General features: G+C 41.3%; 1 protein-coding gene across 1 annotated transcript in view; it reads right to left on the bottom strand.

The window, feature by feature from the left end:
* kif19 (kinesin family member 19) overlaps positions 1–16380 on the bottom strand; it is a 191524-nt gene that overhangs the window by 56542 nt on the left and 118602 nt on the right. The window contains exons 5-6 of the mRNA XM_080208830.1: positions 15956–16092; positions 4569–4694 (exon numbers count right to left, since the gene is read on the bottom strand). Coding sequence (XP_080064956.1) covers positions 4569–4694; positions 15956–16092 — 263 coding nt within the window. The remainder of the gene's footprint in view (positions 1–4568; positions 4695–15955; positions 16093–16380) is intronic.

Genomic DNA, 16380 nt, shown 5'->3' with positions numbered 1-16380 from the left:
GAACTGGAAAACACCGTCCATGAACTCTGCTTCTCTCTCCACAGCTGCTGCCTGCCCTGCTGGCTATTTCTGTTTTTATTTCAGATTTCCAGAATCCAAGATATTTTGATTCTTGTGGTGGAGGGGGTGGCGTAGTGGTAATGTCACCGGACTAGTAATCCAGAGGCCCAGGGAAATGCCCTGAAGACACAGATTGAAATCTCCGCAAGGCAACTGTTGGAACTTAAATTCAATTAATTAATCTGGAATTTAAAAAAAACTGGTCTGGGTAGCATTGACCATGAAACCATTGTGGATTGCCATAAAATCCCATCTGGCTCACCAATGTCCTTTCAGAGAAGGAAACCTGTTGTCTTAACCTGGTCCGGCCTACATGACTCACAGCAATGTGGTTGACTCTTAGCTGCCCTCTGATATGGCCTAGCAAACCGCTCAGTTATATCAAACCACGACAAAGTCAAAAACAAAGAATGAATCCAGATTGGCCAGCCAACATTGACCTAGTCACCAGAAATAACAATGGAGAACGCAGCCCTGTTGACCCTGCAAAGCCCTCCTTACAAACATCTGAGGGCTTCTGCTAAGTCAAGTAACAGCCTGACGTGGAGTCACATATTACAGGCAATGTCCCAGACACCTCCATCACAATCCCTGGCATGTCCTGTCCAACAGGATAGGCCCAACTGAGGTGGTGGGAATTGCTTTAGGAGAGAATTGCTTTTGGAGTCCTCATCATTGACTCCGGGTTCCATGAAGTCTCATTGCATCAAGTCAAACATGAGCAAGGAAACCTCCTGCTAGATATCGCCTCCCACCTTCCCCAAGTGGATGCATCAGTATTCCTCCTTGTTGAGCACCAGTTGGCGGAAGCACTGAGGGTGACATGGACATGGAACAGGCTCTTGGTAGGGGATTTCAATATCTGTCATCATAAGTGGTTTGGTGCCACCATTACTGGCGGAGTCCAAAAGGACATCGCTGCCAGAATGGGTCTGTAGCAGATAGTCAGGAAACCAACAAGAGGCAAAAGTATGCTTGACCTCGTCCTTGACAGTATTGGTAGGAATGGTCGATATATAGTATTTGTGGAGACAGAGTCTTGTCTTCATGTTGAGGATACCCTCCACTGTGTTGTGTGGCACCATGCCAAATTGGATAGATCTCAAACAGATCCAGCAACTCAAAACTGGACATCCACTAGATATAAACTGGCTATAAGCAGAAGCAGATCTGTATAAACTACAACCTGTAATCTCATGGCCTGGCATATTCCTCACTCCACCATTACCATCAACTGTATGATCAACTCAGATTCAATGAGGAGTGCAGGAGGATATGCCAGGAGCAACACCAGCCATATCTAAAACTGAACTGTCAATAAAGGCTATGACACTAAACTAATTGCATGTCGAACAGCAGAAACAGAATGCAATAGACAGAGCCAAGTGATCTCACAGTCAACAGATTAAACCTAAACTCTGCAGTCCAGCCACATTTAGTCATGAATGATGGCAGACAATTAGGTAAATGGAGGCGGCTCCACAAATAGCCTCATTCTCAGTGATAGGGGAACCAAACATATCAATGCAAAAGACAATGTTAAAGCATTTGCAATCATCTTTAGCCAAGTGTGCTGATAAGTCCTCAGCCTCTTCCACCAAATCCACAGGTATTCCGCCAATTCGATACACTCTATGTGACATTGAGAAATGGCTAAAGGCACTAGATACTGCAAAGGCTACAGGGCCTGACAATATTCCAGCAATAGTATTAAAGACCTGTGCTTCAGAACTAGTTATCTGGCATCAAGCTACCAACATGAAAGACTATCCAACTATGTTCCGTACACAAAAAACAGGCCAAATCCAACATGGCCAATTATCTCCAATCAGTCTACTCTCAATCGTCAGCAAAGTGATGGAAGGTATTGCTGACTTTGCTAAGAAGCAACACCTCCTTGGCAATAACCATGCTCACTGACACTTAGGCTGGGTCCTGCCAGGGCCATTCATTTCCTGACCTCATTACGGCCTTTGACCTAATATGGACAAAAGCACTGAACTCAAAAGGTGAGGCAAGAGTGAGTTCCCCTGACAGCAAAGCACCATTTAACCAATTTTGGCATCAAGAAGCCCTAGAAAAACTGGAGTCAGTGTGGATCGGGGGGGAAAGCTCTCCACTGTTTTGAATCATACCAAACACAAATGAAGATGATTGTGGTTGTTAGAGTTCAACCATCTCAGTTCTGAGACATTACTGAGGGAGTTCCTTAGTGTAGTGTCCTAGGCAAAAACACCCTCAGCTGCTTCATCAATGACCATCCCTCCACCATTAGATCAGAAGCTATACTGTATACCTGCTGATTATTGCACAATGGTCAGCACTACCATGACTCCTCAGATACTGCAGCAGTTTGTACCCATTTGCAGCAAGACCTGGGCAATATTCAAACTTGGGTTGATAAATGACAAGTAATATGCACACCACAAAATATCCAACAAGAGAAAATCAAAGCATATTCCCTTCTCATTCAACGGCATTAAAGTTGTATATTTAAGTGATTGCATGATTGCTTTAAGAGCTGGCCACATGATTTGATGATGATATCACTGGGGTATTTTATCGGCTTTGGCTTAGTTTTATTTTCTGTCCTGTGCAGAGAAATCTTTTTAAGTAAACTGTTGTTACTTTGAATCTACATGTGCAAACCATATATTTTATCTTTGTTTAAAACCCATAGCCCCCAATATTACAATTACCATCGCTGAATCCCCCACTATCAACATCATGAGAGTTCCCATTGACCAGAAACTGAACTGGACCTCACACATAAATGCTGTGGCTACAAGGGCAGGTTAGAGGCTTGGAATTGTGCAGTGAGTAACTCATCTTCTGACTCTCCAAAGCTTGTCCACCATCTACAAGGCAAAAGTCAGGAGTGTGATGGAATATCTTCCATTTCCCTAGATAATTGTAGTTCCAACAACATTCAAGAAACCATCCGGGACAAAGCAGCCTTGCACCACATCCGCCACCTTAAAGATTTGCTCTGTTCACCATTGACGCACAGTGACAACAGTGTTTAACATCTATAAGATACACTGCAGGATCTCACCAAGGCTCCTCTGCCAACACCTTCCAAACCCACAATCTCTATCACACAGAAAGATAAAGGCAGCAGATGCAGCACACAATGACCTGCAAATTCCCCTCCAAGTCATACATCATCCTGACTTGGAATTATATTGCTGTCCATCACTGTTGTTGGTTCAAAGTCCTGAAACTCCCTTCCTACCATCACTGTGGGTGCGTTTACGGTTTATAAATTGCAAGCTGATTGCTGATGCTCAAAATGACACAGAACTGTTTCTTACCGAGGGAGTTTATTGACACTGTTCAGTCTCATAGCTCTCCTCACATACCCAGTGTCACAGCTGTCCCCTACTTATACTCCTTTAGATGGAACAAAAATATCAATAGATTAAACAAAAATGACCAGGGGTAACATCCCCAGGTGAGGCACAATAATAAAACGAAATACCAAAGAAACTTAACTAACTAAACCAAAATATAATTCGCTGGGGTGATGATGCATCCCAGTCCCCATTGCGTCCATGTCCCTATTTATACATACTCAAAGTACTTCATTATAAACTGTCCTTCACTTAGAATTTACAGTGTCTCATCCTCATAACCCCACATATTTACCCTCCTAATTTCCCTGACACTAAGGAACAATTCAGTATGGCCAATCAGCCTAACCAGCCCATCTTTGGACTGTAGGAGGAAACCGGAGCACCTGGAGGAAGCTCACGCAGGCACGGGGAAAATGTGCAAACTTCATACAGACAGTGACACGAGGCTGGAATCGAACCTGGGTCCCTGGTGCTGTGAGACAACAGTGCTAACCACTACGCCACCGTGCCACCCATATAAGGATACTTATTCATCCTAATAGTATAATTAACACCCCATCTACATCTGCACCACATGGATTGCAGCACTTTTAAGAGGGCTTCTCCCCACTATCTTATCAAGGGGCAATTGGGAATGGGCAATAAATGTGGCCTAACCAGCGGTGCCCACATCCCATGAAAGAATTTTTTAAAAAACCCTTGTGTCTAACTAGGTCCCGAGCTCAGCTAAAGTTTAGTTGTTTGTTAATTGTTAGGTATTTGCAATTTCCAGCTGCAGATCGGAAAAATCTTTCTTGACTTTCCAGTTCATACATTTGATACTTCCAAGTGTGCCAACGAGAGCAATACGCTCTTTAAGACCTTCAGATGATTCATCCTCAATCTCTACACTTTTACCATCCTTCAGTATATTCTTGCTGTGGTCTTTTCAGCTGTCCCCTGCCTCACAAACGTATAAACTGTGCGCGCACACTATTGCTACTTTGAGGATTCATTTTTTTCCAGTTTCATTAGGATGAATGAAACATCAAGTTAAATGGTAGTGCCGAAATAGTGAATAATTTACAACAGTTTTCCATTCCTATCAGATATGGTTTAAGGAATATGTTTGTGTTACTAGCAAAAACGTAATGGTAAACGTTTGCACGTTACCTCTTTGGCATTAATAGTTGACACTTCAGTAATTCCGGCAATTTGGATCCCACCCTTGGAGTCCTCTCGGAGATCTAGGAAGCCAGATGAGGGGTTAAGTAGATCTCGTATCATTTCATTATAAATCTGTGAAGGAAAAGAAAGTAGTGAGAATTTGAGAAAAAAAAATTGCAGGTGTTCAGAATTTCTTTGCACTTGGCTTTAAAGGAGAAACAAGAGGAAGTTTTGTGATGGCAAAATTAGCAAACTTTGGCTCCCGTTCTGCACCATCTGCTCGTCCACTGCATCAGATCCCACCAGTGATCTCGTAGCCATTCTACTGCCAGCAACAGGAAATGCCAGTCTGCGTGATGTGCAAAATCCTCAGCTGGTAAATATTACGCCCTACAGATGGAAATTGCCAAAACTGCTCCATATGCTAAATGCTAAAAGGGTGATTGTGTCATCCAAAACTGGTGGAAGGATGGTGTGGCAGAAACACTCTACAGACAACGAAGCTTCATTCATTTGAGTGCACAGGTTTAGCTTTAGTTTTAATCTGGGCAGCCAAGTTTGACTTAGCACAGAGCAGGTTGGAGCATTTCCTCTGACTGCGTCACTTTGAAAAGGTCTGTAGAAATTGATTACTTGATGCCAAGTTCATAGAATCCCTCCGGCGCAGAAGGAGGCAATTTGGCCCATTGAGCCCACACCAACAACAATCCCACCCAGGCCCCATCATCGTAACCCCATGCATTAACCTTGCCAGTCCCCCTGACACCAAAGGGGCAATTTACCATGGCCAAGCACCTTAACCTGCACATCTTTGGGCTGTGGGAGGAAACTGAAGCACCAGGAGGAAACCCACACAGACTTGGGGAGAATGCGCAAATTTCACACAGATAGTGACCCAAGGCTGGAATTGAACTTGGGTCCCTGGCGCTGTGAGGCAGCAGTGCTCACTACTGTGCAATCAATTTGATTTGATTTATCATTGTCACGTGTATTAATATACAGTGAAAAGTATTGTTTCTTGCGCACTCTACATCATGCTGTTACTTGTTAACGGGCAGAAGTTTGGGTGCCTATGCTGTGTACAACACATTAAAGAGAACAAGGCAACAGTGACAGGCTGATATATGATAAAGGAGCTCCTATAAGAATGGTGCCAGGCTGGCAGTGTAGGTTTGTCTGTTAGATGGCGACCTGCTTCACTATCCAATTCGGTGCTTTGCTCCAGATAATCACCTGTGGAGATCTGGAGAAACATTTTCTTCTTTAAAAAAACCATTTATCTAAATTGTGATTGGCAAAACTTTGGACTTTAAAGCTTTGCCTCTAGGAAAAGACTGTCAGCTATGGTTAGAGACACATATCACTCTTTTTGAATTATTTTTTGCATTGAGGAAAGGAGCAACTGTATAATAAACTTCAGCAAGCACAACATTAACAAAAATGAATGATATATTTGAGGACAGTGCAACAAAGTAAACAAATTTCTTTACTAATTTATACACTGCACATATGAATTAGGAGCAGAAGTAGGCCACACATCTCCTTGTGCCTGTTCCACCATTCAATAAGATAATGGCTGATCTGATTGTAACTTCAACACCACATTTCTGCCTACCCCCGCTAACCTTTCACTCCCTAGCTTAGCAAAATCTATCTTGCCTTAAAAATACTCAATGATTCTTCTTCTAACATCATTTGAGAAAGAGTCTTAAATGGGTTATTTTTAAACAAAGGTCCCCATAGTTCTAGATTATCCCTCAAGATGAAACATACTTCCTACATCTGCCCTGTCAAGACCCTCAGGAATGCTTCATTCGAATTGCCTCTCACTCTTCCAAGCTCCAACGGATACAAGTCCAGCCTGTACAATCTTGCCTCAGAAGACAACCTTCCTATTCCAGGTATTAGTTCAGTAAACCATCTGTGAATTGCTTCCAATGTATTTATAACCCTCCTTAAATAATGGGACCAATACTGTATGCAATACTCCAGATGCAGTCTCATCAATGCGCCTTTCTTATTTAGACCATGATGACCATGTTAGGTGGAAGATTTACATCAAATTATCTAAATCAGAAAGCTGGGCACCAATTCTTATCACATCCAGCTAAAGAGGCAGTTCCAAATCATGTACCTAATGTACTTCATTCCACTAATTCTACCTTTCCCCATAATATGGGTGCTGGGACATTAGCTGAAGGAGGTCAGGGGGAACAGCAAATCATTCCACTATTGTACATGTTTTTTCTCTGTCACAGTATTTGATTATTCTGGAGAATACTTGAGAACTTTGTCTTTGATTATGTTCTGTTTAATGGCACATTTGCAGTGGAAAAGCTCACAGAAATAATTTTGACCATCACTGAACACGATTGCACCAAGAGGCAAATCTGAAATTGGGAGGAAAGGGCAAAGTGTAGTAAAAGTTTAGATGTGCTATAATCTCGATTAGAAAGATTTGTACAACAGGGATAACTTTCTCAACTCATCTTCCTGACACAGAGCTTTGCTATCGAGCGTTCCACTGGGAATTTGGGTGTGCACCTCCTCACAGTCTTTAAAATTAATGACCAGAAAGTTGTGGGACATGAACAGGAGTGCCAAATCTTCAGATGCTGGAGCGCTAAGAAAATGTGTTGGCCATATAAATTCTACATCTACTATTACCTTGTTTTCTTATGTATTAATCATTTGAGTCCCCCAAAGTTAGTAAAATTATGGTTTTTAAGGAAAAAATGTCAGTGCCCCCACTTTTACCAACCTCTTTCCCACATTTCCATTCAACAACCTACACTACCCACAGTCTCCCATACTCCCTGCTCACCCACTCCCCCAGACTCTACCTCCAGCCCAATCCTCTCCAACCACCTTTACACACTCGTCCCAACGTCCCAACATGCCCACTCTCCTAATAGCCCTTTCCTCATCATCCCAAACCTCCATCTCCACTTCTTCAACCTCCCCACCTTCCCAAACCCGTCACCCACACTCCAGTCTCCTCCCCATCCCTCCTTCCCATCCCACCAACCTCCTCCCGACCCGTCCCCTCAATCCCGCCAACCTCTGGCGAAATTTCTGGAGAAATTTCTTCACCCAGAATGTGGTGAATGTGTGGAATTCATCACCACAGAAAGCAGTTGAGGTCAAAACGTTGTCTGATTTCAAGAAGAAATTAGATATAGCTCTTGGAGCTAAAGGGATCAAGAGGCATAAAGGGGAAGGTGAGATCAGGATATTGAATCTGATGATCAGCTGTGATCAAAATGAATGGTGGAGCAGGCTTGAAGGGCCAAATGGCCTACTCCGGCTTCTATTTTCTATGTGTGTTTCTATATAGTTTCTCTTTGCTGTGTTTGCCTATTAACAATGCATCTGTTATGTGGGGCATGTTTATTCCTTGTTCAGTATGTTCTACGCAACCATACACCTACACAAACAGAGGGAACCATTGACCGACATATCAAACTTCAGAATTACAGCAGCTCCATGTGTTTCATATTTCAATCAGAAATGCCACTCAACCTCTTTCCAGTCACAGTCTTTCCAGTCTTGACCAACCATATAATAAAAGCAAAATACTGCTGATGCAAGAAGTCTGAAATAAAAACAGACAATTCTGGAAAAACTGGCGAGAGAAACGGAATTAATATGTCAAGTTCGTATGACTCTTCTTCAGAGCTGTTATTCATTATTGACCATCCATATTGTTGCTCAGAAAATTAACACAACTCCATTCATCTAAAAGTATCAGAAATACATTTTCAGTTAGCTAAGATTATATGCAGAGCGAAAATGAGTGTGATTAATATTTTAATATTACAGAATAATCTGAGCCATTAAGCAATGTGTTTTCCTCTGCTCATGGCTCTGTTTTTTAGCATGAGCAGAAATGAGGATATTAAATACAGGAAAGAAAGAAAATTAATTTGTAAAATAGATTCATTATATTCATTTCATTATTCAAATTTATGCTGAAATAAATATTGTTGCTTGATTTCCTTTCTCTTGTAAACCAGTAAGAAAAATTTACAATACTATAAACCATAGAATCCTTACAGTGCAAGGAGGAGGCCATTCAGCCCATTGGCTCTGTGCCAACCACAATCCCATTCAAGCCCCTTTCTTGTAACCCCACAAATTTATCTGGTTAATCCCCAGACACGAGGGTTAATTTAGCACATCCAATCAACCTAACCCACACATTTTTGGACTGTAAGAGGAAACCGGAGCACCCGGAGGAAACCCACGCAGACACGGGGAGAATGTGCAAACTCCATAAAGCAGTGACCCAAGGCCGGAATTGAACCCAGCTCCTTGGTGCTGAGAGGCAACAGTGCTAACCACTGTGCCACCAGTTCATGGATTTAGATAACAATTCTTGTATTCATCTATTGATAACTAAACAGTGGCAGCCAAGACAAATATGTGACACAGAGCCAGGAATTAATAACAAGCTGGTGAAAGGAATGTGGATAGCACTGTATGTGTTGGATTACACTACATTCAAAACTGTTGTTCTTTTTATGTCGTTGATTGTATAAATACAATGAACAACGAAACCTTGGGATAAGGAATACATTCCACTATGAATTAGATATTATATTCCACTTCTGACGTCTTCAATATTGAGCTACCTATGAAGTATAATTCTCTTCACCCCCGCCCTGCACCCACCACTTATTAGTGTTGTCCCTGTCCGATATCAGTTATTTACCTCACTTCATTTCCAGAAATACAAAACTTTTCTTACCCTGTTTGATTAGAAATGTATCAATTTAGGAAGCAGTGCTGAATGAACCCTAAAATCATTCCCCACATGCGTTCATTCTATTCCAGTCCACCTTAGGATAGTTAGAGATACCCAATTTCATTGCCCTATTATTCTTGCATGTCTCTCAGAACTGTCTCATCTTCACTCTTTAAATGGCCTAGCTGTAACGCATTTCAAGAATTATATAACTAAACCTGTGCGATACTAACTTTGTGTAAGAACATAAGAAATAGGAGCAGGAGTAGGCCATCTAGCCCCTCGAGCCTGCCCCGCCATTCAATAAGATCATGGCTGATCTGTCGTGTCTCAGTTCCACATTCCCGCCCTCTCCCCATAACCCTTAATCCCCTTGCCTATCAAAAACCTATCAACCCGTGTCTTAAATATATTTAGCGAGGCAGCCTCCACCACTTCAATGGGCAAAGAATTCCAGAGATTCACCACCCTTTGAGTGAAGAAGTTCCTCCTCAACTCCGTTCTAAACCGCCCCCCCCTTTATCTTGAGGCTGTGCCCTCTAGTCCTCCTGTCCTTTCTGAGCGGGAAGTGCCTCTGCACCTAAACCAATTAAATTCCGGTGTTGTGATTGAACCCTTAACTAAGACGACCACCCCACGCACTTCTTGCTTCCCCATCTTCTGAAAAAGTAGGAACTGGGAATATTAATATCCCAGGTTGTCCAATACAGAAGGAAAGAACAGTAAAATAGGAAAATAAGAATACTTGTCTGAGCGGCTTTTTCCTTCTGGCAATCTCAAGCTGAACTTTATAAATATTAATAATTCTAACTGCCAAATTTAGTTTTCTCTGCGTTTTCCCATACATAACTTATAATTCAGACTTTTTTTTTGCAATGTTAAGCCATATTCCTTTTCCTGCCTTTCTCATTACTTCTCCTTTATTCATCACTTCTACAACAGCAATTTTCTCTCTATGGCATAACCTCTTTCTTCTCTGCCCATATTTTCTCACTCTTTACTCTAGCAAAGGCTCATGCATCATTTCCAAGACCTTTCCCAATTCTGCTACCCAAACTGTAGTTCAAAACCTAGACATTATTTACTCCTCAACCAATCCCCTCCCCTACCATTAGTTTCAATCCCTCTTCCTTTTGTTGCTCTCTTTATCCTCTTCATGAGGAGTTTTTTTTTGTTCATTCATGGGACATGAGCATCGTCGGTTGGTCAGCAATTATTGCCCAGCCCTAGTTGCCTGAAGCCAGTTGAAAATCAATTACATTGCTGTGGCCCTGGAGTCACATGTAGGCCAGACTGGGTAAGGACGGCAGATTTCCTTCCCTAAAGGACATTAGTGAGTCAGATGGGTTTTTCTGACATTCGACAATTGTTTCATGGTTATCAGTAGATTCTTAATTCCAGATTTATTTTAATTGAATTCCAGTTCCATCATCTGCCGTGGCGTGATTCAAACCTGGGTCCCCAGAATGTTAGCTGAGTTTCTGGATTAATAGTCTAGCAGTAATACTACCAGGCAAGTATTGGTATCATTTCAGTTCTGGCTGAAGTCAACCTTTCAACTGTCCTGATTGCAAACCTTTCGCAAAGTCCCAAGAATATGAACTCTATCATTGTGCATCCTGCTCATTTGTCAGAATGTTGCCTGCCACAGGGAGCAGTCTAGAGATTATCACCCTAGAAATCTTGCTTTTCAATCTAGTGCCCAGAAAACATTATCTGATTGAGTTTTGACACCCTAGTGATTGCGATTTCTACAATGACTTCAAATTTTCGTTAAAATTAGCTGCCCATAATTCTTTGTACAAATTGCATTCATGATGCCCCAAATGCGTTAAACAAATGAATAGAGAGTTGCCCAGTCGGGGGATAATGATTGCAAAGCATTGCCAAGAATCCAAATGAAAGAAAGAAGGGTAATAGAAGATAATAGAATATCTACCATTGGAGTTTAGTGTCCTCTTAACCCTTTGCCAGCTGATAATTTTGCAAGAGCATTTCCCTGTCTCTTTGAATATAACATAGAATCATAGTGCAAAAAGAGGCCACGTGACTCATCAAGTCTGCAATGTCATCAATCCCACTCAGGCCCTATCCCCGTAACCTCCTGACACGAAGGGGCAATGTACCATGGCCAATCAACCTAACCCGCACATCTAAAGAGTGTGAGAGAAAACCAAAGCACCCAGAGGAAACCCATACAGACACGGGGAGAATGTGCAAACTCCACACAAACAGTCACCCAAGACTGGAATTGAACCCAGGTCCCTGGCACTGTGAGGCAGCAGTGCTCACCACAGTGCCACCATGCCATCAACTTAAGAATAGTGGTGTTCTAAATCCTATATAGAAAGCTCTTCTTTACCGAGAGCTTCATCTCTCCTGCCCAGCTTGATACCAAATTTCAGTCAATGAAAGGATAATCCTGTTACAACATTGATCCCCTGTGCCCTTCATCAGGGACAATGCTTTCGTCTTCAAATCTCATTAGGAAATGAGCCCAGTTTCTAGGGTGAATGCAACGTTACCCGAGTCCTGGAAATCTTCAGATTTGAAGGCTTTTTAAATTCCCTTATTTTCCCCTTTGATTGTGATCTTTAGGCAGCTAAACCGTTAAATACAGATACACTTCACAGTGGTTACGTCAATTGATGTTGAGGGAAATTAATCAAATTGTTATGCTTCTGGTATAATTTGATCCATTCCCTTCCAAATTGCTTGCAAATAGCTGTCAATTATGACTACAAATTAGAAACTGTTTTAAATTTCTGAGATAGAATAATGAAAATAATTATTTCAAATAGAGCAAAACAAATAACTGTACTTAACGTGTTATATTCAAAGCGACAGGGAGATCTGATTGTAAAATTAGTTTATCACAAAAAATTATTTGTTAATCACAGTGTCAATCCCTCACTTGTGACTAACTCAATTTTAAATCACTGAAAATGACTTAAAAAAATATACAGGACCATGTGTTATCTTGGGGGAGCTATGGTCAATTTCCTCATGAATTTTAAAAAAAAACCTTCAAAAATTTGTGATGCGTTCCTATTCTGATCCTCTCAGTCAAGTGTACCAATGTAATCTTTAAAGCCAGCACATCCGTAAACGGAGACAATTAGCAAAAGCTCCCATGAGTGATTAATTCATAGTAAGAAGTCTCACAACACCAGGTTTAAGTCCAACTAGTTTATTTGATAGTAATCCCACAAGCTTTCGGAAACAGTGTTCCTTCATCAGGTGTGTGGAAGGAAGGTTCACACACCTGATGAAGGAACACCGTTTCCGAAAGCTTGTGGGATTACTATCAAATAAACTAGTTGGACTTAAACCTGGTGTTGTGAGACTTCTTACTGTGTTTACCCCAGTCCAACGCTGGCATTTCTACATCATTATTAATTCACCACAGGATCGTAGCCAGTTTTGTGGATGGCGTGTCTTCGAACACAATTTTCTTTCAAACTGGCACAAAGGATTGCAGAAATCTTGTGCTGAACATAATTTGCATTTAAAATTCCACAATCATTTGTACTGTTTAACTCAGGGCCAACCAAGTGGAAGTTCTATCCCATTGTACTTATAACTTCTGTTAGATTTTGTCTTTTTAATATCCGTAATATATACAGCAGGCACAAGAGCACCATTTGCCCGCTGGACGGTTTATACAAATCTACTGTTTTTGTTTACAACCCTGACCAGAACATTTTTCTCCCTTCTTCAAAGTGTTCCTATTATAATCCATTAATCACTCCCATCGCTAACTGTATCTGAACTATTGTACTGGGAGGTGGTGCTGGAACTCAGTGCTCTTTTATTCTGACCTTCTCATATTTCTCACACACTGAACCCCCTTAAGTTTATTAAGTTTAAGTTTATTTATTAGTGTCACAAGTAGGCCTAACACCGCAATGAAGTTATTGTGCGAATGCCCCAGTCACCACACTCTAGCCTGTTAAGGTATACTGAGGGAGAATTTAGCATGGCCAATGCACCTAACCAGCACACCTGTTGGATTGAGAGAGGAAACTGGAGCACCAGGAGGAAACCCATGCAGACACAGGGAAAAAGTGCAAGCTTCGCACAGTGACCCAAGCTGGGAATCGAACTGGGCCCTTGGCGCTTTGAGCCAACAGTGCTAACCATTGTGCCATTGTATGTCCACCCATAGAATGAACAGTACAGTTAACAGACTGGTGACTTTGCCATTCGCTATAATGATGACAGCAAATGATTTAAAATTGGGCAGATTGAATAGTGGGTCTCTAACCTACATCTAATTGTCTAATCTGGATGATTGGGGCCTAAGTTTTCATGTCATTCATGCTTTGTTGAGTGTTCAGGGTCTCGATGGGATTTTTCAGGGTTTGTCTATTTTCCCTAAGTAGTTTCAGACTAGTTTGTTAAAACCATTATTGTTAGGTTACAGCTCCCTGTATATCTTAGGAACTCTGCATGAGGCTAGCGTTCTCCTCCCTCCAGATCTCTGTTACTTAGCCACATGTCATTACGTCAGCATTATGTTCTTCTGGTGTTTAACACTTTACTCTAAGGTTGACACTATTCTTGAAAATTTCCATGGCCTTTCTGCCTAAGTTACAATGGAAAAATCAGGAACCATCCCCGTCCTCACTCCCGAGAAAATCAATCATCTTTCGCGTCTAAAACTGAATGTAGCCTTAGCTTTTATGTACTCTTCTATCAGAGCATCTGAGGAATCGTGCATCTTTATGTTTGCAAGATTCCTATCACTTATATTTAAGCAATAGCTTTGTTAGTGTTTCCTGGCTTTCTGTTACGCACACTATTAGTGCGTTAGCATGCTCAATCAGCTGGGAGTGCTATTATGCTGCATCCAATGGATCAAGTCACCATGGCAATAATCTCAAAGACAACAAGCTGCAGTTTAGCAACCCGTCATGAGACCAATAGCAAGAAGGTTGAACTGGGTGTGAGAGGTGCTTACATCAATGTTTACAGGAGAAGTGAAATTATATACCTTTAAAATGCTTCTGATTTTTTTGTTACTGTTAACTTTAAACTGAAACATAGGCCACACCATTGGGCTGCAATGCCTGGTCTAAATTTAACTTCAAAAGTCACTTAACCGAAGCTCACAAATAAATGACATTCATTATGTTGGCACCAATAGCCCATTTATAGTAACAAATGGATATTGAATAAATACATGGCCAGCATCCATAAGTAACCAGATTCAAAGAAAAGCAACAGGCTTTCTTTAAAAAAAAACTAAGCAGTTAGCAGCAATTGTGTTCTTGTTTTATTTGTTTGCAGAATATAGGCGTGACTGACAAGGTAAGCATCTGTTGTCCATCCTGAAATGCCCTAAGTAATGTGGTTCTGAGCTGCTGTCTTGAACTGCTGCATTGCACATAGTGTGAGGAAGGGGATTCCAGCATTTTGAATTAGGGTCAGTGAAAGAATTGCGATATGGTTGCACGTCAGAGTGGTGGATTGACTTGGAGGGAAACGTGCAGGTCCTTTGGCCTTATCCCTGCAGGAAGCACGTGTATACAGACTAGAATGCTGTCACAAACAGTGAATGAGCTTCCTCAGTTGCCAGATCATGTAGTGTGTTCAGTGTAAAAATATAACAATACATTTATGAAAGGAGAATAAGTATCATTGTAGGCTGCTGTGTGCACTGCATCATGAACTCAGGGTCCCATTAACAAATCTCAATATATTACTTTGATTTCATTTGAGTCTCTGGGAAAACCTTGAGCTGGAGACATGCGCCATAATTTTCTGAGCTTTTTGGAAACATCTTAGAATAGTGTGCAGAGTTGTAAGCAAAACTGTATCTTGAACAAACTGAAATTTTAATTTAATCACTCAAAAAATTTCCAAGACACTTCACCGGAGCATAATCAGACAAAATTTGACACCGGAGAAAGAAGGAGATATTAGGATCAGTGGCAAAAGGTGTTAAAGTGTTAGGTTTTAAGGGTCATCATAAAAGAGAGGATTGGTGGAGAGATTTAAAACGGAATTCTAGAGCTTCAGAGTAAAATCGTAGAAGGCATGACCATCAGTGGTGAATACAAGAGGTCAGAGTTGATGGAGTGCAGAGTTTGTGGAAGGATGTAGGACTGGAGGACATTACAGAGACAGAATAGGTCAAGGCCATTGTGGGATTGGTAGACTGAGAGCCAATGTAGATTAATGAGCATGGGCGTGTTTGATGATACCTGTTGCCAGTTAGAATACGGGTATCAGGATGAGCTTGTGTGAGTTCAAGAAATGTTTAAGAAAAGTAACAGGGAAATATTGAAATTAGAGGCTTGTTGCAGCTATACTTCCATCACACAGAAAACATCTAGCAAAACAAGAGGCAATAACTGAAGGTGTGTCATGTAGATTCCAGGAATTGGGTATTTCACTGGATCAACTGCATCATACATGTAGCCTATTGCACCAAGAACTTTCTGCTCGAGAAGGCAGTGGGGATCACCGGGATAAAAATAATGCTAGTTACCAAAGTTGATCCCGGCTGTTAAACAAATGAAGATTACAGCTGAAATCCAATTGCTTAGGATGAGAGATCGCATGTGGTTCTGAAGCTTTCTTTGTGCTCTGTAAACAGGAATGGAAAGGTTGCTTCTGTAAGTTATTAATCTGTACCTACCTCTAAGTATGACATGGAAACAGTGTACTCCATATCATCACTAGTTTCTTCAATGCATTTGAACAGGTCATTGAGTGTTCGTACATAAATACCAGGTTCATAATCTGTTCCCAACATTGTGTATGTTTTCCCAGCACCTAAAAAGTAAAAATAAATAAGATAATCTCTTACATGTTTTCAAAAAATTATGGTCCAAGCTATAAATTTAGGCATCATTTTCTATAGCAGGGTATCTTCTGAAGGCTGCCAATGCACTTGCCCATTTAGATCTTTCAATTTATTTCATGGCAAGTTGCTGGAAGTGTGAGTTGATTACATCAAGGCGAGAGCAACAGGGCATCAGGGAAGTGGTATGCATTCCAGATTGAAGGAGTCTGAAATGAACAGCGCAAGGATTTTAAAAATCCCCAACAGGTAACTGTTTA

The sequence above is a fragment of the Carcharhinus amblyrhynchos genome, chromosome 21 (assembly GCF_965287045.1).
Source record: "Carcharhinus amblyrhynchos chromosome 21, sCarAmb.v2.hapA, whole genome shotgun sequence".
Classification (NCBI taxonomy): domain Eukaryota; kingdom Metazoa; phylum Chordata; class Chondrichthyes; order Carcharhiniformes; family Carcharhinidae; genus Carcharhinus; species Carcharhinus amblyrhynchos.
Note: the sequence above shows the minus strand (reverse complement) of the source record. Positions and strands in the feature narration are given on the sequence as shown.